The sequence below is a fragment of the Myiozetetes cayanensis genome, unplaced genomic scaffold (assembly GCF_022539395.1).
Source record: "Myiozetetes cayanensis isolate MyiCay16 unplaced genomic scaffold, myiCay2020 scf3, whole genome shotgun sequence".
NCBI lineage: Eukaryota > Metazoa > Chordata > Aves > Passeriformes > Tyrannidae > Myiozetetes > Myiozetetes cayanensis.
This window is the reverse complement of record NW_026087521.1, coordinates 57,299,024-57,321,577: the sequence shown is the minus strand read 5'-3', so window position 1 is coordinate 57,321,577 and position 22,554 is coordinate 57,299,024. Positions and strand designations below refer to the sequence as shown.

General features: G+C 42.8%; 1 protein-coding gene across 2 annotated transcripts; it reads left to right on the top strand.

Moving 5' to 3' along the window:
- The first annotated feature begins 618 nt into the window (after positions 1-618).
- Positions 619-21,119, top strand: MKRN1 (makorin ring finger protein 1). Of its 2 annotated transcripts, none has more exons than XM_050324129.1 (9): positions 619-809; positions 7,649-7,777; positions 11,966-12,192; positions 14,908-15,048; positions 16,778-17,004; positions 17,495-17,709; positions 18,394-18,504; positions 18,949-19,087; positions 19,512-21,119. In XM_050324129.1, exons 1-9 carry the CDS (start codon positions 634-636, stop codon positions 19,722-19,724), a joined length of 1,578 nt encoding a protein of 525 aa, XP_050180086.1. In that variant the 5' UTR covers positions 619-633; the 3' UTR covers positions 19,725-21,119. The 2 variants fall into 2 exon arrangements, with proteins under 2 accessions (XP_050180086.1, XP_050180087.1); XM_050324130.1 differs by lacking the exon at positions 619-809 and adding an exon at positions 1,571-1,589.
- Positions 21,120-22,554: the final 1,435 nt, after the last annotated feature.

Below are 22,554 nucleotides of genomic sequence, written 5' to 3'. Positions count from 1 at the left end.
TTTTGGGGAGCGCTTAGTGCTTGGCTCAAGACTCCTGTCAGTGAGAAGCCAAGGACATGACGTGGATTGGGCAAGCAGGAGTTTCACAACCAGGATTTATTACAGAATCGGTGTGCTCGGGAGGGACCATGGCGGGTCACCCAGTCCAACCTCCCTGCTCCAGCCGGGTCGTCCTGGAGCACGTGGCACAGGATTGAGAGCAGATGGTTCTGGAACATCCCCAGTGAGGGAGATATCACGGCAGGAGGAGGCGACGCCTCTCAGCCCAAAAGCGCAGCACGCGGTGTCTTAGTGATGACTTTCGGGTCCGGCTTTAGAGGCGCCGCTGCCCCGTTTTGCTCCCCCACCCCCGGGCCGGCTCCACGCCGCTGTTCCTGTCTCTCCGCCGGGACGAAGCCGCTTCCCGCTGGGCTCATCCCGCGGGGCGGGGCCCGGCCCGGGCAGCGCCGCTCCCGCTCCCGGCTCCGCGCGGCCGCACGGGGGCAGCACCGCCCTCCCGCGCGCCCCTCTCGGCCAATGGGAGCCGCCGCCCGGGGAGGAGGGGGCGGGCCCTCGGCGCGCTCCGCCCCCCCGGCCGGAAGGCCGCCCTCCCGGAAGTTCCGGCGCTGCCGCCGCCGTGCGGGATAAACAGAAATGGCGGAGGCGGTGGCGGCGCTGGACACAACGGCGGGCGCGGCGGCGGCCGCGGCCCTGGGCGCGCCCTCGGCGGCCGCGGAGGCGGCGGCAGCCGCCGTCTTCGACTTCGCGGCCGTGCCGCCGCCCTCCGCGGGGCCGGGGGGAGGCGGCTGGACCAAGCAGGTCACCTGCAGGTACGCGCCGCGTCCGCGGCGGGGCAGGCGGGGTGGGGGGGGCCGGGCGCGACCGCCCTTCCTTGTCCTTCCCTTCCTTGTCCTTCTCCTCCCTTCCTTTCTCCTCCGCGGGAGCTTTTCCTCATTGCCGCCGCTGCCCCCCCTCCTTGCCCTCTAGCCCCCCTCCCCCATGGTCACGTACGCGCGGCGCGCGCCCGCCCGCGGGGGAGCGCGCCCGGCCCCGCCCCGCGCGCGCTCCCGCGGGCGGCGAACGGGCCCGGCCGGGGCTGCGGCCGCACCGAGCGCACCCGGCACCGGCACCGAGCGCACCCGGCACCGGCCCGGGCGGGGCTCCCGCGGGAGGCGGCGCGGCCGCGGCTCCGGGCCCGCCGGTGGGGGCGGCGCGGGCCCGGCCCCGGTCCGCGGTAGGGGGTTTGTTCCCAGAGCCCGTCGGGCCCGCGCCGCGCCCGGGGCGGTTCGGAGGCGCTGCCGGCGCCTTGCGAGGAGCCGCGGGCCGCTGCTCATTGTGTGCGAACAGCCCCGCAGTGCCCGGCGCGAAGGGCGGCCGGAAAGGAAGGGAAAGCGAAGGGAAGGGAAGGAAGTGCTGCGGCCGCTTCCCGCAAAGCGCGACAGAGCAGGAAATGCGAAGTAATTCGAGCGCTTGTGATTTTCAATCCACATTTAAAATTAGAAACTAATTCCCGATTGATGCGGCGACAATTGTTTATTAAAGCGGAGAGCAGGAATAAGTCGGGGCAAGCTGCAGGAGGCGAGGAGCGCTGCTGCCCGTGTCACACCGAGGTGCTGCGTCATTTCCTATCGGCGTTTTCCTTAAACCGTGTTTCTGATAAATCTTCTGTATGGGGTTATGCAAGCCGTGCTGCGTGTTTTAAAGCTTGCCAGATGGACTATTTTTAAACCTACACTGCTGGTCTGTTGGCAGGCAGAAAGGAATTTAAAACAGTTTTGTGAATGCAGACATATTAGTTTGTATGAAAGCAAATGGTAATCCAAGATTAACATCGAGGAGCATGTTCTGATCTTTTTTTTCAATTTTACTTTTAAATTAAAAAAATAAAAATAATAACTTTAAATTCCTTTTAACCCGAATTAGTTTCTGAGCAAGCACGTTCCGAGTCACTTGGAAGTAAAAGGGAAAATCCCTTGAGCAGAAAGAAAGAGGCTCTAGTCTTGTTTGAGCTCTTTGTCTGTCCTGTACTTTCTTTTTACACTTGTGCCGGTTGCAGCAACAGCAGCGGCGTGAAGAGCCGCTGCTTGGCTTTGGTAGGAGCTTGCTCGCTGTGTCCCTTCACTGTGCGGCTCAGTGTGCCCTCTTTAAAACGTCCCTGATCGACATTTATTTTGGCTAATACCCTGCTGTTTCCCTTTGGGAAGCACCGTTTGTCAGCGCTCTCGGAGTGCTCCTGCAGAGGGCTCCGCCTGCCAGCCCCCGGGTTAATGTTTGATGCCGGGCACTTAAACGTGGGCCGGTGACGAGGAAATGGCCGGGGCCGTGCTTAGCTCAGCTTGATGAGCGAGGCAAGGTCAGTGCTCCCTCTGTATAGATTGCCTCGTAATTTCTGGAGATCGAAAGGCTGAATTAGCCAAATTGGATTTGTGGGACGGCTGTAGGCAGGTACAGACGCAGGATCGATTTATTGAAGACAGTGACTGCCGTACTACAGAAGCAGCCAAAGTTCATCATGGTCCTGCAGTGCAGTCAGTCTGTCTAGGGAATATATTCAGTTACAAACACTCAGGACTAGCAGGAAGCTAAAGCTACTCTTTTGTAATGGTTAATGTGCTTTAATGTGAGCTTAAACAATGAGATCTTGGCCTAGGATCTGATGAACATCTCCATTCTTTGTTCTCTTTGACTAATCCAGCTAGTTATCCCATTGCCTTATTATTGCTTTGTTAATTTTTACAGGGCCGTTTCAGTTGTAGGCAGAATAGCTTTCCTCAGACTTTAAAGTGAAATGAAACTTGCCTTTTTGAGAATGTGTGATCAGAATTTTGGATTTCTAAGTCTGGTTTCAGTAGGATGTATTCATATTCAAGACGATACGTTACTTACTATCAAATCTTGTTTTACCTTCATAAAGGAGCTTGAGGATTTAACAGTAATGTGAAGGGGTTAAGTTTCAAAATGCATATTTTTAGTGTAGGAGGTACAGCAGTTTCTGGGTGAGTAACACTGCGCAGTTCTGTTTGTGCTTTTTTGCTTGAACCATCATAAGGGTGACAGTTAATGCCTGAAAAACTTATGGGACACAGTGGTCCCTTTAGTATAAACGAGTTAGCACTTCATGGCTGCTAAAGGAATACTTCTGTTCCATTGGAACTGGGAGGTTTAAAATTAGCAGCATAAGTGCTTGCTGCTCCTTAGAATACCTGATATGATAAATAGGTTGGCTAATGAGTTTTAATGTGCCAGTGTGATATCCTTGGGATGGATGATTAATATCTCAGAGTGGGAGACACAGTGACTAAGATGAAGGACTTCGATTTCTCCTAGACATACAGTTGTGCTGATGTTACCCTTCTGCTTTTCTTGCACCTAAAGGTTAGAAGTCTCACGGTGAAATATAGATCATCACATTCCCTAAGAGATGATGAAAAAATAGTTTTCTAATATTACTTCTGTGGTTTAGCTGTTTTCAGGGCTGTTGTGCTTTGTAATAATTTATATTTTTAAACTGGAATAAATAGCAGAACTATTCAGAACTAGTTTAATATTCTGATCTTTTTCTTACTGCCGTCTTTGAAATGAGGAAAAGAAGGGTGATCCTTGCCAAGTTTCTCAGTCCTTCAGTTGAGGTGGATATATGGTTTTATGGAGCAGTGGTATAGCAAACCTATTTTTCCAAAGGCTTGGCACTGTTTGCTCCAGATACTTGTGTTTTCTAGATGTCATGCTAAAAGTCATCAAGTTGACATAAATAGATTACGTTTCATTTGTTTAATAACAGAATGTAAATAAAACCCTTAGGAACTAATTGGCGTCTTTTGAGAGCTGTCTACGTGTTTGTAACTTCCCTGTTCTTTCTGAAAACCTAAGTCAGGTATTTATCTGTCTTTTCATATGAAGAATGTGCAGTAGTCAGTTAATGCCTTAATTCAGTGCAGCACTAGGGATAAGATGTGGGGCACAAACCTGCCTGTGTTGTTCCTTCCATTGCTGCTCTGCTCTGGATCCCCTGATAACGTCTGGCTAAAGGAGGTTATGGAGAAGAAGGGACAAGGAGCTAAATGCTATTAAGACCGATTTTTTTTTTCCCTTTTTATTAGAGATTATTACCTCAGACAGAATGTCATCAACCACGAATGTGGCTGAATGCCCACATGCTGTGCTAGAATGGCGTGCTTAGTCTCGTCATCCTTGCTCCCTTCTTCCCTGGGAATTCCCAGTCTCTGTATGGCACCTGAAGAAGCTGGTGGATGCAGTTGGCTGTTATCTGAGGATCCCTCTCTGCCAGGCGTGGCCATGGGTTGGGTTTTGAACAAGGTTTGCTGTTGGGTGTGACATTCTAATTTGGCAAAACTGGTAGTTTGATAAACAAAACAGCATTACCTGAAAGCAGAAACATGAAGTAAGGAACAAGCCACAGCTGAAAAAGGAAACCCATTGCAAGCTTCAAAGCTACAGAAGGAGGCATTGCATAGTGGTATAAGGATATGCTGTTTTGATCAAGGCATTTATAACAAGATGTGTGTTGAAAATTCTTCTATTTTATTTGTTGGTGTCACTCGTGTTTTGTACAGTCATGCAATGAACTGAACTGGGGAAATGATCTGGACTTGGACTCTGACCAAAGTTCTGTGGTCAAGTTCCCCATGCAGTTTAACCAAGTTATGCTTGTGTATTTGAATAGGAAAGGCAGAGAGCACTGCTGCCAGAATAATTGCTTTTCGGATGATAGCATCACAGAAACTCAGAGAAAATCCAGTTATATACTTGTCTTGGTCTAATTTTACTTTTTCAGATGAAAATACATGTGTTCTCTGACTACCTGACCAAGTGCAAGTTTCAGATATCCTTCTACATGTCACTGAGTGAGGCAGATAACTCATCTGTCTTTCAGTTTGTTGTTGTATGTATAGAGATGCTCTCCAAAATAAGTTTTGTTGCCTTTCTCCAAAAATAATTCACTTCGTTTATTTTTTGACATGACCAAAGCATGTTTTAGCCATATGCTGCAATTTGATATGTAAAGTCTTAAATCCTTTGTGACCTTACAGTAAAAATCTTACCTCTTGGCGAGGGGGAGGGTTGTGGAGGAAGTTGGTGTAATCCTTGGAGAAATACATTTTTCTCCCCTCCCACTCCAACCTTCTTGTTCAAATGACTCTGAATTTGCTGTTTAGGATTGAAACCCTTAAAAAGTGATGTGTGAGTTAAATTGAGCTTGGGAGTGGTTTACATTTGGTGGGTTTTTTCCTTATAGCCTACCATTTTGATATAATGAATTGTGACAACTTTGAGAATTATACAGAATCTGTATTTGCAGAGGATTTCCTAACCTAAACTGGGAAAGAAGGAAAGAAACTTGGAGCTCCATTTCCTCTAAGAAGCAGTGGGAGAGTCTGATTTTGAGGCTTATGTACTTAGGATAAGTTGTGTTGACCAAGTGGTTTCTATCAGATGTCCTCACTTCAGACTGATGCCTTTCTCTTAGTCACTTATTTAAGTTGTAGTGCTGTCCCAACACCTTGTTGGCTTAAGGAGCAGTGTGGCTGGACAGTGATCTCATCTAGATTAAAAATAACCATGGGGGCAGCAAAAGGAATGTCATGTTCCATCTGCAGCCATTTCCTGGTCTGAGTCAGTGGGTGGCTAAGAAGTTGCTGCCCCAACACATGGGGGAAGTGATGCTATGTGGAAATCAGCAAAGGGTGGAGATAACACTTGTTAAAGAACAAACGCTAAACAACCTGAATTATTTTTTTTAACCTAGTGGTGTGACTCCCATTTCTTAAAAGCAAGCAAGCCAGAAATTCCAGTTATGTTCTGGTTCCGTGAGTTCATGGGTAGTTGGGTTGTTTTGTTGGTTTTTGTTTTGTTTTTTTTCTTTTGAAGTGACTTTGTTTGTGGACAGGTTACAGTATTGTGTTGGTGGCGGGGAGGTTGGTGTTTGGGGTGTGTTTGTGATTTTTGTTCACAGTGGAGAGTGCAAGGGTGGGTATTCTTCTGTTTTTGCAACACCCTATTCCTGGTGTGTGCTGGCAGTTAGTGCTGCTGCCTGACCCCACAGAACCTCGTCTTGAACTGCTTGTTTTTTATGGAGGGCCACATTTCTTACCTGATAAATACATGGCTACACTGTACAGGCAGGGGATTTTGAGGGTGAATTGCAGCCTGATGGCCAATGTCAGCTGATGGTCTGTAAAACCAGTTCAGATTTTTTTAAATTTTAGTCTTAGTACATTGAATACACCCTGGTATTGTGCATCTCTTAAAATTCAACCTCAGATTTTAATATTTTCCCTAATACTGGATTATAAATGTCATTTGGTGAATTGTTCTTTTGGACTTATCTGACTTCCTAAAAATACATTGGACTAAATAGCTGTACAGAAATGCTTGGAGTTCAACAATTTGCCATCTTTCCTGTTTAGGAATATCAACTGAGCATACTTTTTTGTGAAGAGCTGACTGAATCTTAGTTTGGGCTGCTGAAAGATGATCCCTATGTCCTGTGCTGGCTGAGTGGCTGTGCAGTCAGCTGGTTGGAAGACCTGGTTCTGCTGGCTGTGCAAAATGGTGGAAGTGCAACAGGAGGAGGGCAGAACTGCCCCATTCAGCAGCAGCATGGGCTTAGAAGAGCATAATCTGCTTCTCAGTCTTTCTTCAAATGATGTTTTGTATGTAACCTAAGCCCTCACAAATTTTCTTATTTACTAGGTCTTCATATTTCCCATGAGTTCAGAGTTTGCAAAGTAGTTGTCTGGGGACCAATGCTGCTTCTTTCTCAACTGAAGTGTTGGTAAACATAATTACCTCTAACGTAGGTTTTGACTTTTTTTTTTTCTTGGGCAATACTTTTTATGTGGATTGGGAAAGATGTACTTGTATTTTCAGTTGCAGTTTTGATGTGAACATACTGAATCTGAATAGTTACAGTGCATTTTGTTTCGAGAAACTTGCTTCTTCTAGGTTAAAATTAAAAACAAGAACGACTATTCAGTTTTCTTGAATAGCTGAATTGAAGATGCTCAATGAAGCTTGTGCTACTGGACATACTAAAATGTAACAAACTCTCCAAACTATCCAAATCTTTCAAGACTGGCAGCACAGTATTGAAGCAGAGTGCTTCGACTGATGATTTGGCTCCTATTGCAGGAATCAGCGGATATGTTTTGTCAGATGTAATTATCCATCACAAACATGATTTGCATTCTTGGAGAGGAAATTCACTTCGAATTGAATTATTTATGAATTCAGATTTAAATCCTCAGGCATTTTGTTTAGGGTGTGCCTGGTTTTGATTCTTTGATTCTGTGGTGGGCTTCTCTTAAGGTTTTTACTTGTATCAGAACACAGGAACTACAAGTAAAACTTTGTCCAAGACTCTTTCCTCTGTGTCATGGCCCTGGATAACTGTTTGCTTTACAGGGTTTTTTCAGGCTTTTGTAAGGGCAGGTCCCTAAACGTGCTGTGCAATTCAGTGGAATAGCTGAGGCTTCCTCTTTTCTCAGATGTTCTTATTTTTATGTTTATACTGGAGCAGGGTCCCATGAGTCTTTAGTGCTGTTCTTAATTCAGCATACCTTGATTTATAGAACAACAGAATCATCCGAATACTTTGTTTGCAACTTCAGTGCTTGTCCTTAACTCACAGTAATCTTTTTTCTTGCAGATACTTCATGCATGGAGTTTGCAAGGAAGGAGACAACTGCCGCTACTCCCATGACCTCTCCACGAGTCAGTCTGCCATGGTGTGCAGGTATTACCAGCGAGGATGCTGTGCTTATGGAGATCATTGCAGGTGAGGAAATGTTCTTGACCCTCCTGCAGGAGTCATTTCACTCTGAATCCCTGAGTAGAGAGCTCACAGAACGGTAGTAAATCTTAGCGCTTTCCTTTTTCATTGCAACTTCAGAAATTTATAAAAATAGCTTTTCACATACTCTGTTCTCTTGCTAAGTAGCAGTGTTTGCTTTGCTATGCAAATAAATGAGGGAAGGCGAGACCTTGTTTTTGTAAAAGTAATAGTTGTCAAGATGTGGGGTTTACTTATTTGCTTATTAATAATGTGAATTAGATTAGTTGAAATCTGAGACTACATTCAGACTAGCTGAGTGGATAAAACTGAGTTACGTTTGTTAAATGACAGTAAAAACCTGAACAGATAAGAAGTTTTTTTCTTCTAGTATTGTATATGTCTTGAGGAGTTGGTACTGACACTTGAACTGCCATTTTGGAAAAGTAATTAGAGTTTGTCATGTAAGTTCTAAAATGCTGCCTGTACAAAATAGTCATACATTATGAAAACATAGTATAAATTAAACTATACCCTTGAAATTATTAAAAAAAGTCAACTGTGAAGAAAGGAAACTGATACTCTCCTAGTGGAGCAAAGCTTCACAAAGGCCTAGGACTGTTTGTGTCGTCATACATTGATTTTACTAAACTTTATCAGAAGTTTTAATATTCTGTCTTATTGCAGTTCTAATGAATGATTAAATATTTGCGTAATGATTTAATATGGTAGTTCATAGTTAGCTTTGCTTTCATGTATGGATAAGAAAGAGAACAACAAAAAAAGCTTCTCTGTAGCTTTCTATGTGCCAGTGTTACTTTCTTGATCATGTAGATCAGTGGTCTCCAAACTTTGGATCATGCCTTCGTCAGTGAAAAACATCTGAGCTCCCTCCAACATAAATATTTATTTATAGTTTATATGTATCTACTATTTTCCTAATGTTATGCACATGATAAAACATACATACAAATCAGAATTTAAGAAAGGATGTATTAAAGGTGAAATAAACCATATTTAATAAAAATTTTATAAACAGTCCAAAACTATTGTTGCTGTCACTAAAAACCTTCTTAGTAACAATACTTTTTACTGACAGTAGTGTTGATTTAATGGGATTCATTGGTTTTTTTAAATCTCAGCTTAACATTTTGTAATAGTTGTTTGAAGGTCCCATTCTAAGGTCAGTTTATTTCAGTCCTTGGCTTTAGTGGCTGTCAGAGCTGAAAAAGATCTTTCACAAAGATACGTGGATCCCAAAGGAAGTGTATTGTTGGCTGCACTTACTAATGTGTGATAAATTTAGCTGGTAAATTTCCATTTTCCCTGATGTCAATCAGCTGTTCTTGTAGATTAACTGGAAGGTGTGGCATTGTTATATTTTTAGCAAATGGGTCCAAAATGCACAGGAACTCTTGAGTTTGGAAGATTTTTAAACATGTTAGAGAATTGTTTCCAAGTTTTAAGTGTACAAGATATGAAAGATTTTTGGAGTTGACACACTTGCACAGTTTCTGCCAATAAAATTGCGTAGTGATTGAAATAGTTCATTTTCAAAATGCTGTCTGCACACCACAAGTTTCTTTCAAAGAGCAGTTACCTGTTCTTGGAATGTCTTTGCCTTGAAGGGGCACTTTGAGTGTGTTTGGTTTGGGGTTTGTTTTCTTTTTTTAATATCTGTTCAGTAGCTTACTACTGATAGTGATTGACTTGTCATCATGGAAAAGGTCACAAATTTGGACCACTTGTCTTTGTGAAGTAAACATACATAACTCATCCTTGAGTCATCAGTTTTTAAGTGCTTTACCATGAGATAATCAGCAAACATCTGTGTGGCAGAAAAGATTTTTGTGGTAGCTCTCCACCTCTTAACTAAGTGTTGTAAACGTTTGACTATTTAAAGGTCTTGTTTTTACAAAAATGACTAATTTATGGCATTCTCTAGTTCTTGGGTGCTTCTGGATCCATCTCTGCTACAATATCTTACCCATGAATGAGTCAGTGAGTGAATTTCTGGTGTGATGTTACCTCTGTAACCTTACCCTGGAATCGTTTTTTCTGGTCAGAGCAGCTGCTCCTTCTGTGGTTTCACTTGCACAGTTTTCCCATAAAGCATTATTTTTATTAAAGTAGTCATTTACTGTTGAAAATGTTTTTCTTCTGGTATGTCTTTTTGTCTCTATTCATGAAGTAATTTGTTGAGAATGTTTCTCTTCTGGTACATCATTTCTTTGGTGTCTCACAAAAAGTAGTTCTTTGTGCATTTTATTATTGAAACAGAATCTAACAAGTATAAGTTGAGACATGTGAGAAACATCTGTACTTTCTTCCTGTCCAACAAACTTCCCACGTTAGTTCTAGTTCTTGTTTCTTCAGATCTCTAGCAGTGTTTTCTGCATGTTTCCCAACAGTATTTGCTGCCAAAGGAATGTGTTTTACTTTGTCACCATATTGTTTTCCATGTGTAGTTTCAGTCATTTTTACCACAGTAGGAAGAACAAGTGGTCCAGTGGTATGTGGCTTTTTGTCTTTCATCGTTATGTAACAAGTCTCAGAAGAGGCTTTTAAGCACTTTCGTGAAGAGTTCTCTATAACACTGGGTTGATTATGGTATGACTTGAAACAACTTGGGAAAAAATTGTAGAGGTTTGTCTTCATTTCTGGATGTTCAGATTTTCAATGTCTTGCTAATTGAGATAGCTTCATGCTATCATGAGCTAATATCTCAAGGTACAGTATACACTGAGGGCAAGGGTCTTTGTTAATAATCGTGGATGTAAATCCTTGTTTCAAGTTGCCTTCTTGGTAATCTTGATTTATTTTGTGCTCCCCCTCCCCCCAAGTTCTTGTCAGAGCTGAATAGGCTGGCGTTGTTTTTACTTTGTAACGTGCCTGATGAAGAGCTTGCAGTAGTAGGAGTAGAAGTGCTAACTCTGACATTTTCTTGTTTGCTTTTGCTCACATTATCAGAACTGTCGTCAGTCCACAGTTGCAGGAATCTTTTCAAGGCACTTGTTCTCTTTGTTAGGGTTAGTTTAGGTAAAACAAGATGATATAATCTGTCAATCCATCTAAGCGGGCACAGGCAAACTGCAGTGTGTTGCAATATGCTGAAAGTGAGTGAATGAGGGGAAGTGGCACTGTCAGCCCCACTGGGTGGTGGAACACCTGCTCATCCTGCAGGGTACCTCACATGTATCACACGTGGGACCCTCTGACATATGGGCTGAGTGAGGACACTGCTGTCAACCTGTATGTTAAATATTAATTTTATTTTTTAAGGGGGAAAAAAATTACAAAAAGTTCTAGTATTCTCTTCCTGCACCCCAGTGGTTTGTCTCGCACACCTCATAGGGTGCATGCACTTCGGAGGCCACTGATGTAGAGGACTGAAGGCTTGGCTTTTAAATTTGGGCTTCATGGGATTAGGATTTCAAAGCTGGCATTTGGTTGGGAGCATCTCTTTAATGTGCAAGAACTGTGACACTTTGGTGTTTCCAATCTGACAAAAGGTAAATTAATCACAGTCACTTAAAACTTTTGTATGATCTCAAAAAATTCCCTGCTGTTGTCCTTGAAATTAAGTAGCAAATATCCAAGACTTCAAAGATACATTTTCCCTGTGTAGTCTACTAGTTGCTGGAAGACAGATTTTTGAGAGAAATGGTGCTTTCCTGTTTGTGGGTGGTAGGGATCAAAGTGTTCTGAGCATCGTTTTCCACAGTGAGTTGAAAGAGGCGTTAGAAATAAGTACTAAAATTCAGTGTAAAATCTGAATGACGCAAGATGCTCAGGCACAGGAAAAGAATCATCTTATGTTGGTGGGGTTCTCTGAAGTAAAGCTGAATGAACTAATTTTTCTCATTCAGCAGTACTGCATATGCATAGTAGGTATCTGACCAGTTGTGGACATAATTGAAGTTTGTCCTGTGTAAGTTAAGTAAAAATTGTGTTATGCTGCTCCGTTTTCTCTAAAATCATGAGTACCTTCCCTTTCCTTAAGCAGCACTGACAGATTACACAAGTGGAAGCATGTCTCTATAGAGTCATCAGTGACTTTCTCTTTCAAGCCATTCTAGGTCCTCCTTCCAAACAGCATGTTCACCTCTTCATCAGTTTGTTTCTAATACACTAGGCTGCTTTACAGAAGTATTTTTTGGTGAAAAATTGATGTGATGTGTTTTGTCTTTTTAGGTATGAACATACCAAGCCACTAATACAGGAGGAAGTGGCTGATGTGAATCCAGATGCGGAAATCTATCCCTCAGTGTCCTCAGACTTCGAACCGCTCCCTGAAACAGTTGAAGAATTTATTGGTGAGATAGAAGATGAAAACACGGATCTGGCAGCTGCAGGAGTAGGTGCTGAAGACTGGGTGAATGCCGTGGAGTTCGTCCCTGGGCAGCCGTACTGTGGACGTGGTAAGCTGATCATGGGATAGCAGTGGACTTCCATCGTGGGTCAACAGTTTGTAAATAAATGCACATGCAGTGCATTAATCTTAATACTTTTGGGTACAGCTATTCATATTTATTAATCCCTTCAAGTGAGCTTGAATTTTCCAACATGTAGTTGTACTGACTGTTCCACATTGGTTATTATTGCTGTTCTGAACCTGGGTGTACTTAGACAGTCTCTGCGTGACTGTGTTTGCTGTGCTGTGCCTCAGAGTGACTTGGGGGATCTCTTTCTGTCAAGTTTAGTTTGCACATATGATTGGAGAAGATATTGGTGATGCAATTAATATCACTACTCTGGGGAGATAATCTACTGCCTTTGTGTTTTGGGCCAGTTGACTTGTTTTGGAGTGTTTTTGCAATCTTTTAAAGATTTTTCAGTGGAGGTACAGATCCCTGTGGAATCAGTTAAAGCCTAATATTTACTTTCATGAGTCCATGGTGGTTCAGGCCAGAGGCTGAAAATGAATTATTCTAGTTACCTTTCTGAGACTGAACTTGCTAATACTGTGACAGGCCATGATGAGAATGAGACTGAAGAAGCTCATCATATGGGACCAGACAGTTTGAGTAGCATACTTGTCATCTGCTTTCCCTGCAGAAAGGTAGCACAGAGTCTTAAACTTTAGGTGAAAAGTAGGCTGAAGGTGTTTACTAAAACATCATTTCTATTTGGCTCTCTAAAACTGAAGGCCATGAGTACTTCAATAACTGTGCGAATTCAAAGTGGACGCCTTACGTCCAGAAGAGTTCAAAGTTGCCATACAGTGCTCAAATTATGCTACTCTGATTCCACAGCACTACTCAGATTCTCAGATCTGAAAAGAGAATTACCTTCTCAGTGTTCCAGGGTGCTGCTTACAGCCTGCTGCGATCTGATTTGAGGAGGGTGAAGAGGAAAAGAATGGCCAAGTGGCACAGTTTGCTGGTGTCGTTAAGACATTTGATTATGGAGTTGTTTGATGCATGTGTGACTTCTGCATATCCCAAAGGAAGAAAAACTTGACTGCTACCTGTTAATCTGTCACCTTACAGTCAAAAAAGATACAGCTTTACTTGTTGAGACAAAGGATCCCTTTTTTCAATCTTTTAATCAGAACAGTTTAGGTTGGAAAGAACCTCTGCATTTCACCTGCTCAAAGGTTGGCAGGGGCTTTGTTTAGTTGAGGCTCTATCCTTGGAGATGTTCAAAGTGCCATAAGCTCTGGGCATCCTTTGCAGTGTTTGCCTTCTTTCACAAGGAAAAACCTCTTTCCTAGTATGTAATTGGATTTTTCCCTGCCTCAGCTTGCCTTCTGTCTCTTGTCCTGTGCACATGTGACAAGAGTCAGTCTCTCTTCTTGGGCTTCAGCCTCGTTAATGGCTGGGTGGCCCTCCACTGGAATCAATTCATTGCTAGTTTGAACAGCCAGAGATCTTTTAAATACACCTACTCCTTAAAGAAGAGCTGGTGCTTTCTCTGGAATTCCTGAAGTGTAAGGAATTTCAGTTAAAACGTAGTTTAGCTGAAAAAGTTTCTTTTTCTAGGGGATCAGGCTCATTTTTCAGGGAAACTTGTGACAGATTAAGTTAAATAACATTCTCTGAATCTAGTTGCAAATTGTTTTATATCCTTTCAAATTTGATGTATTTTAATGTACAAACATACTCAGCTGTTTCTGTTCTGAATGGTGCCGTGATGCTAATTCCCACGGTGACTTCTTAAAAGCTGTGTTTAAGAAAGCTTTACTGTTCTGAAGCCACTGTCTTTATTAAGCTACAGAAATGAAGAACCTTGCTGTAGTGATCAGGTAGATGTATGTAGCGTGTTCTGCAGTGTAAAGCCTTACAGATTATCCTTGTCAAATGTCTGGAGAAATGTACAGATGCTTGGTAACTTTAAAATGGCACTTATTTGTCAAGGTTAGCTAGAAGCCTGTGTTTTCAGTTGTCTTACTCATGATGAAGATTCAGGGGTGGCAGTTTAACCATGCATAGCTTCTACTATGCGCATCTACCATGCTCATATTCTACTATTAATCTCTGATTTGGGACTAAACCTCGTATCTTGAAGATGACTTCAGTACCAGCAATGATTCTTTTGATGTTCACTCATTTGTTGTACAGATGTGCCACATTTCCATATTTGTTCTGCAGCTACTGCTGCTACATGTACTGGAGTACTGAGGATGAGTAGAAAGGCAGAAATGTAAGAAACACTCAATTAGGTGGCTGTTTCCTGCTACTACAAGATGAATGTATTTGATGCTACAGAGTGTGTTCCAGAGTGGAAGCAGGTGGTGTGTGGATTGAAGGTAACCAAACCAGCATGAATTTAACTCTCTTGAGTGGGAAATGAGCAGTGAGAAGGTGGGAATTGAGTCCACCTGCTGGAGAGCAGTGGTTTGGGAAACAGCAGACAGAACCATAGTGAGTGAATATTTCTCTGAGTGATGTTGGATTTTTAACTACAGAGGCAGTGGAATCTTGGGAATGTCTCTAATTTTGCTTTCAAAGAGGAAGCAAAACTGTAGTTGATACAGAAAATATGCATGCTGTTCCAGCCTTACAGTAAAGAATTTCTTCCTAATTTCTAATCTAAACCCACCTTCTTTCAGGTTGAATTTCAGTTTGAAACCATTACCCCTTGTCTTATCACTACATGCCCTTGTAAAAAGTCCCTCTTCATCTTTCTTGTAGGCCCCCTTCAGGTACTGGAAGGCTGCAATAAGGTCACCCCGGAGCCTTCTCTTCTCCAGGCTGAACAACCCCAACTCTCTGAGCCTTTCCTCATAGGAGAGGTGTTCCATCCCTCTAATCATCTTCATGGCCCTCAACTAGGTAAAAAATCTGTAACAATAGTAACTAAAATAAACACTGGCAAAAGTAATAGTTGAGGGAATAAATTCTGGATGGTAGTTGTGATTTTTGTTACTTCTATTGTAAGTGAAGGCCGTGCATTTCAAATGGGAGGGCAAGTGGGATTTCAGTAAGTACCTATTTTCTTATTATGCTGAGCTACTCAGAAGAGTAGGTAGACCCTAGTATGTGGTTTCTTGTTACTTGTTGGTAGTTCACTAGATCTTAGGGGGAAGAAGAGGTAATGAACATGCTTTAGTGGGCAATCTCTGACTGAAAAATGAGCAGGTTGGCAGGTGACTTGTTATTTTATTACAGACCTGCTTTTGAAACGTGTTTCTAACAAACAGAGTGGTCCAAGATCAGTGTGAGTGACCATTACAGTCAGACATGGCTCAAGAAGCAGACTTGACCTTATTTTGAGAGCTAATTCTTTGCTACACTAATCTTCAATATTTGCTTAATCCCTGGAAACTCTGAGATCTCAGGGACCTGCTTTTTCTCTCTCTATGTCCCCAGATTAACACACTGATACATGCCTAATTTATCTCTTTGCTCCGTGGGGTTGAAAACTGTGCTGTTGTGCAGCCTCATTTTGAGAAGGAGTCTGTCCTTCACTTTAGCTGATCCAAGAATGCTTTTGGTAGTTTCTGCTAATTTCTCCAAATCTAGTGCCTGAACAGCTTCTAAAAGTTATGCTTTGTTACAGCATAGATAACTTGTTACTCTTGCAATAGCTCCTGGTTGCATAAATGAAATCCAGCTGCTGTTCTTACTGGTGTTTTTTCTGCATATAATAGTGCTTTATGTTTATTGCATCTCCAGTTTCACACTGACTGCTTTTGTCTTGTAACTTAGTGATCATCCTGCTGATGTAATGATCTCAAAAGGCCTGTTTGACTCCTGGTGATGCAGACAAGGGTGTGCTTAGGAGGCGCAGGGAGAAGTGTTAAGCAGCAGCTGTCTAAATAGGGAAGAGAAACAATACAGATTTCAATTCAATTTAGAATTAAGTACAGAAATTCACCTGCGGTTTTGCAAAAGTGATGGCCAGCTTAGAATGCAGTGAAAATAGCCTGAATTTCAGTTTCTTAGGTTTATCTGTCTGGGATAAACCTGAGAGATGCATGGGAGTCTAGAAGTGAAAGTTTATTCAGGCTGAACAGCAACCTGCTAATTAACAACCTGCACATAAGGAACTGCTGACGTGGTGTTCCCATACTAGCATTTTATTATGCTGGATACACCTTATCACTCCCTTTATTGGCTGTGTAATTTCTGGGGACAAATACTATTAGCTTTAGCTGATGTGAAAAATTAAACTGAAGTGAAATTGATTCTAGAAGCACTGAGAGATATGTAGCCTTATTTAATTGTTGCTGAACCAGAATATGTATAACAGTGTACTTAAGAAACTGAGGACTAGTCAGAGTTTTCTAGCTAAGTCTAAGCTAGTCTAAGCTGGACTTAGCCTGTAAGTGGATCTACCCTGACCACTGAAGCCTTGATAGCTTTAGTCTTGCTTGGGCTGAAAGATGAAGAAATTGGTCTTGAAACTTCTGGAGTGGGAAAAATAACTGTTAGTTCAGATTGAGGGTGCATGACAATTGGACTGAAAAGAACCTTGGTTGTTTTTATTATTCTCTTTGAATCTTCTTACTCCTGCTCTAAATCTCAACATATTGCTTACTGCCTTTCATTCTGTTCCCAGCTGCCCCTTTCTGTGCTGAAGCACCCTTGCAGGAAATGGTGATTGAGGAAGAATATGAGAAGCAGCAAGCAGACGTGGAGATAAAGAAGGAGCTGTGCCCCTACGCTGCATTAGGAGAATGTCGTTATGGAGAAAACTGCGTGTATATCCATGGGGATGTGTGTGATATGTGTGGCCTGCAAGTCTTGCATCCAATTGATGCTGCACAGAGATCTCAGCACATAAAGGTAAGCAAACAACTGTCTGGTGTTAAACAGCTCCAAGTTATTGCTTCCTAGCTCTCCTCAGTCAATTGTTATTAATTCCCTTCCATTTGAAGGTGTGTGCAGGTCAGGCAGTGAATGAAATTCCGGTTGTAAACTAAACTGTTTCCTGTGATGGTCCTACTCAAAAGCAGCTGGGTTTCCTTATCTGTGCTGGGAGAGCAGTCTGCTTAAAGATCCTAAAGCTTTTTTTCTTTGCCTAGTAAAACTGGATGGTCCTTTAGATTGCCTTTTCATGTTTAGAAGCAAAGTCTGAAGGAAGGAGTTTGAACTCTGAACTGATTGTTCCCTATTTGAGCACATTTTATTTTGAGGATAAAGATTTTTTTCAGTTTAATCATACTCCATTCAGTGTGGAAAAGAGCAGAGTAAAACTGAGTTTAAAAAAACCTGCTTAGACCTCACCAGGTGAACAGCTGTCTCTGTAGTCGTTCTCTTTGTCTCTCCTTTTCAGTCTTGCATTGAAGCTCACGAGAAGGACATGGAGCTTTCCTTTGCCGTCCAGCGTAGTAAAGACATGGTGTGCGGGATATGCATGGAGGTGGTGTATGAGAAAGCTAATCCTAGTGAGCGCCGCTTTGGGATCCTCTCCAACTGCAGCCACACTTACTGTCTCAAGTGCATCCGCAAGTGGAGGAGTGCTAAGCAATTTGAGAGCAAGATTATAAAGTGAGGCACTTTCCCATTTCGATTGTGCTTTGTTACTGTGGAAGAACTTAGTAACTTGTGACAACTTGCAACAGACTTCCAGATGCAGACTGCACAGAGACTGCCTTTAATGCATACTAACTTAGTTTGGAAGTGAAATAATCGTTAGGGATAACATTTACACTCTGATTTGGTTAATACAGTTTAAGTTTACTTCAATGGTAGAAGATAACTGTTTATTTAGTAGCATGTTGTCCAGTGGTTACTGTTTATGTTTTGGACACTCAGGCAGGAATCTAGAAACAGATTAACCAGTTAAGAATGTATGCTACTGAATTTATTACTGCCCTGGAGCATTACTCAGTTGACAAAACATTACTCCATCTAAGGCTGTTCTGAAAAGTACGGAGTTCCAATCAAATAAATACAGGAATCATACCAAAATAAATTTATTTAATCCTAAAGAAAAAGGAGTCTGTGTGAAGTGTTTTTTCAAGCTTTTCTGAGACAAGCTACCATTGCCATTGAGTTCTTGAAGAGACTTTAGGTTATCCTCATGTGTAAGAGAATAGATTGAAAAGGTTGCACAGCAAGTATACAAGTGTAATACCTCTTTAAAGATGGATATGTGCCATGACTTGTTATAAAGGAGGGAGAGCGCCCTGCAATGTGGAGTTTTGCAGCACAGTCTTGTTCATTTCCCAGGTCCTGCCCAGAATGTCGGATCACATCTAACTTTGTCATTCCAAGTGAGTACTGGGTGGAGGAGAAGGAAGAGAAGCAGAAACTCATTCAGAAATACAAGGAGGCAATGAGGTATGAGCAATGCAGCCTTTTGTCAAGTTGAGACTGCAGGCACACATGGAGAAGAAGGGTGTTGATGTAAAGCCCCCCTCACACCTCCTTTCCACCACCTTGTGTGAAGTGCATCTTTGCCTGTCTGCCCACAGATGCATGCAACCACACAGCCCCAAAGCTATTCCTGTGTTCTTTGACCTCAGTCTTTCCCTTCTGTACACAAAATGCTGGTGGTGTAGCCATAAGGCAGTACAAGCTCTTGCACTGCAAACCATCAGTGTCCCTCTGCATGCATTGGCCCAGACATGCTGTGTAATACATTATTTCTGTGTGTTAGTCGTACACTGACAAAATACCTTCAGCTCCTGGTACCTGAGATCCTTGTGGACCTACAGGTAAATGCGGTTCTGAAGTCTGATTGGGGTCTACTCTCAGTAAGGGTTGCAATATTTTCCTTTCCAGCAACAAGCCATGCAGGTACTTTGATGAAGGCCGTGGAAGCTGTCCATTTGGAGGGAACTGTTTTTACAAGCATGAATATCCTGATGGCCGCCAAGAGGAGCCACAGAGACCCAAAGTGGGAACATCGAGTAGATACCGGGTCAGTGATGCTGTTTGTTTGTCCTTTCCATACAGAGAGCATAGCGGGGGGGTGCATTATGTCTTCTGCCTTGAGAAGAGGACAGGGAAATGTTGACTCCCCCCCCCCCAACTTTTGATAGACCTCTCTAATGGTGAATTTGAAGGGATCAGTACTCTGTAAAGTTTGTGAATGCTGGAGGCCAAGATGGAAAGACTAAATTTTTAAAAACTTTGCTTACAACATACTGAAGTAGAAGTGTTGGGCAGCATTAATAGGGGTGTGTAAGGGTAAATTCTACTGGAGGTCAGTATGTCCCTGAATAAGAACTGTGATTTCTTGCCTGTCAGAAAGTACAGCAGGGGCTGAACATTGTCAGCCTCTGGAAAGGCTCCTACTTTGTACCCCTTGGTCACCTGGAGAAATGCTTGTGTTCCGCTTGCAGGCCCAGCGGAGGAATCGGTTCTGGGAGTTCATCGAGGAGCGGGAGAATGGTGATCCGTTTGAAACCGATGAGGATGAGGTGGTGACCTTTGAGCTTGGTGAGATGTTGCTTATGCTGTTGGCAGCAGGAGGTGCCGATGAGCTAACGGATTCCGAGGATGAGTGGGACTTATTTCATGATGAGCTGGAAGATTATTATGACTTGGATCTATAGCACCTGTCAGTGGAGTGTGGACTGTTGTCTTGGCTTCAGGCAGTAGCTATTACCTGTGGTGTTGTGGCAGTGCCTGTGTTTCTCCTAGGCAGGCCGATCAATTCCAGGTGCTGTTGTAATAACTTTTACCCAGGGTCTGTCTCTTCCCATCCCCTCCTCTCCCACCCCAGGAGTGTTGTTTTTCCTCTGTTTAAACAAATAACAAGAAATAAATCTTTAAAATGTTAGTTTTTGTAAAAATAAATTTAACTGTCAAACAGTTAGCTTAGGTTTGTTGCTTCATCTGTGTACCCAACAGAGTTCACCCAGTTCCAGGGTTAAAGTGTTTACAGGACTTCCACACTCATTTTGAAGAGCCCAGATACAAAAATGAGCAGTGGCCATGCAGTGGGGATGTAAATTGGCTGATGGCCCTTATTCTGTCTTTGTACCATTATTTCTGATTTCAGGCCAGATAAAAATACTCTTTCTGGCATCAGCTCCGTTCCAGCCCCCTCATGTACACGTCTTCATTTGTGATTTTGGTCTCTGTTTACTTGCACATTACTATTACTACTGTGTATCCAGAACCAGGTGTGAACGTTCTGGGTTTTTACTGTGTTTAGCATGAAAGGAAAATGTCTTTGTGAAAGGAGAACTCTCTATGTGTATATACCGATAAATGTAGAGTTGGACCTCAAGGATGGGGAGACTCTGTAAGTTAAAAATAACAAAACCATCTTTCATCCCCTCTTGGTGCATGAAGTCTAGCCTCCAACTGGACATGAAACTGGTTTAGTGGTCTCAGCCCAGTCTGTGGCAACAATCTTAACTATCGCTTAACTTGATAAACGGCACTCCCTAATACACCAGCTCTCTTCCATGTGTATGGTTAGGGTTGTCCAGGAGCAGAAATCCGGTTAGCCAAGGTGGGGTCAGAGGAACACCAGAGAGGACCCTTTAGCTTTATCGCTCTGTAAGTTTTAGAACTTCATGTAAACACTTAAGCCGTGAGCTTTGCTAGGAAATCTCTGTTCCTCTCAGCTGCTCTGAGGTTCACGTGCTCTCTGCGGCTGAGTGGGGCAGGTTGCCTGGTAAAGCTGTTCAGTTTATGTGACTTACTGCTTACAAAGGCAGTCATGCAGTTTCTGGCTGTAATTTGCATTGAGAAATTACTTTGCCACCAAAGCCCCAGCACAGGAATTTTAACCTTGCATTACATTATTGCTGTTTTTTATTGACTTGTGGATGCCCCGTGATCTGTTCTCCTGCTGCTCTTGTCCCCTAGACTGCCTCTCCTTTCACTTTTAAATGGAATGAGAAATTGTTCTGAGGTCTATAACGTATTGTTTTGCAGCTGCCTTTTGTAAGAAGCACTTTTCCCAAATAAAAAAAATAAAAAAAATTAAACAAGAAGTCAGTCTGTTCTTTTATGTTTGAAGCTTCTGTTTTTTAGCTTGTGTGTTTCTGTAAACATAAAGGCGTTTGTCACTTATTCTTAACTCCTCTAAAACTTTTGTCACTCTTAATATGGAATTTTACATGTATTTACAAGTATTGTTACAACTTTTCCTGTAGTGTAAGGAACACATTCTGCACAGACAGCTGAGGCAGTGGAAAGGTTGAAGGAATATCTGGGGCCATTAGAGCAGAGATATTGCTTGCTTTCTCAGAAGTGGTTTCTGCACTGCTGTATTACTTCTGTTTGCCCTGAACAAAGCCCCAGTTGCAGTACATGTTCTATCCATAGTTTCCTGTCGTAATGCTGTTGGCACAGCAAGCCTGAGCACTGCTACAGGCCCCTTCCTCTGACTCCCTGTGCTTCTATAAGCCTACGTGTGTTCAGAAAGAAGCATTTTTCTACAGAAAAACCTGAAGTTGGAAGTAAACTAGTAAAAGCACGCTTAGTTTTTGAAGGATATGAATAAGACAACTTTAACTGAACAGACTAAAGCCATCTTTGGTCTGGTTGGTTGGTTTGGTTGTGTGCTGTTTTTCTTTTTCCAGGGGCAAGTAGCAGAGGGAGAAAAGGAGTGGAATTTGAGGAAGTGACACTTAAAACCGATATAGAGAGAAACAGAAAAAATGCAAGCCTTCCTCCCCTGCGTGGTGAACACAAGTTGCTACATCCTGTTGGAAAGCTGCATTAAAACATAAGTTTAACAAAGATGTGTCCTGGTAAGGTGGAAAAAGGTAAAACTTACCAGACAGAGCACACACATGAGGTTTTTTTTCACAAGGGGTGAGAAGTGGTGTGCTTAACTCTGCGTGGGTGTAGATGTGGCACAGTGGTGGATGCTGCTGCTTCTAAAGCTGCTTTCTGTGGGTGTTACAGGGGAGGCCGAGGACACACAGATGAGTGATTTGCTCTGGTGGAGGCTGTTGGGTCCAGCTGCAGGGTGACTGATGTGGTCACGTGCATCGTGACAAGTGGCTCCTGTTGCGCTCTCACTTTGAATCGTGCTGTGGTTCCTGTTCTGCAGGTTCAGGAGCTGCATGTATTTGTCACCAAGCAGTACTGCTGTGTGCCACTTGTGTCTGAACCTTGCTGGTGGGAGGCTTGTTTCCAAGCTTGCTGTAGCATTGTGATTTCTACCCCCCACCCATCCCAAATTGGAATAACTGAAAATAATAGGGCCTTTGAAATAATGTTAGTAGGCTGTTACCTTTTTCCTCTGTAAGATCAGGAATAATTCCAGTAGAATTAAGGCAAACTTTTAATGTAAAAAAATGGAGGGTAACAACTTAGGCTGTGCTATGTTTTCTTCAAGCACATACTTAAAATACAGAAACTGAAGAGGCCAGTCAGAATAGTGTCAAGATGAAAAAGGTATAAAGTCTCCATAACCTT

What these genes read in the sequence shown, in the direction of transcription:
- MKRN1 (XM_050324129.1), top strand. Translation starts at nt 634, where the DNA reads ATGGCGGAGGCGGTGGCGGCGCTGGACACAACGGCGGGCGCGGCGGCG. An exon ending in TTTGAGAGCAAGATTATAAA is followed by an intron (nt 17,710 to 18,393) that starts GTGAGGCACTTT and finishes TTCATTTCCCAG; the next exon opens with GTCCTGCCCAGAATGTCGGA. An exon ending in AAATACAAGGAGGCAATGAG is followed by an intron (nt 18,505 to 18,948) that starts GTATGAGCAATG and finishes TTTCCTTTCCAG; the next exon opens with CAACAAGCCATGCAGGTACT.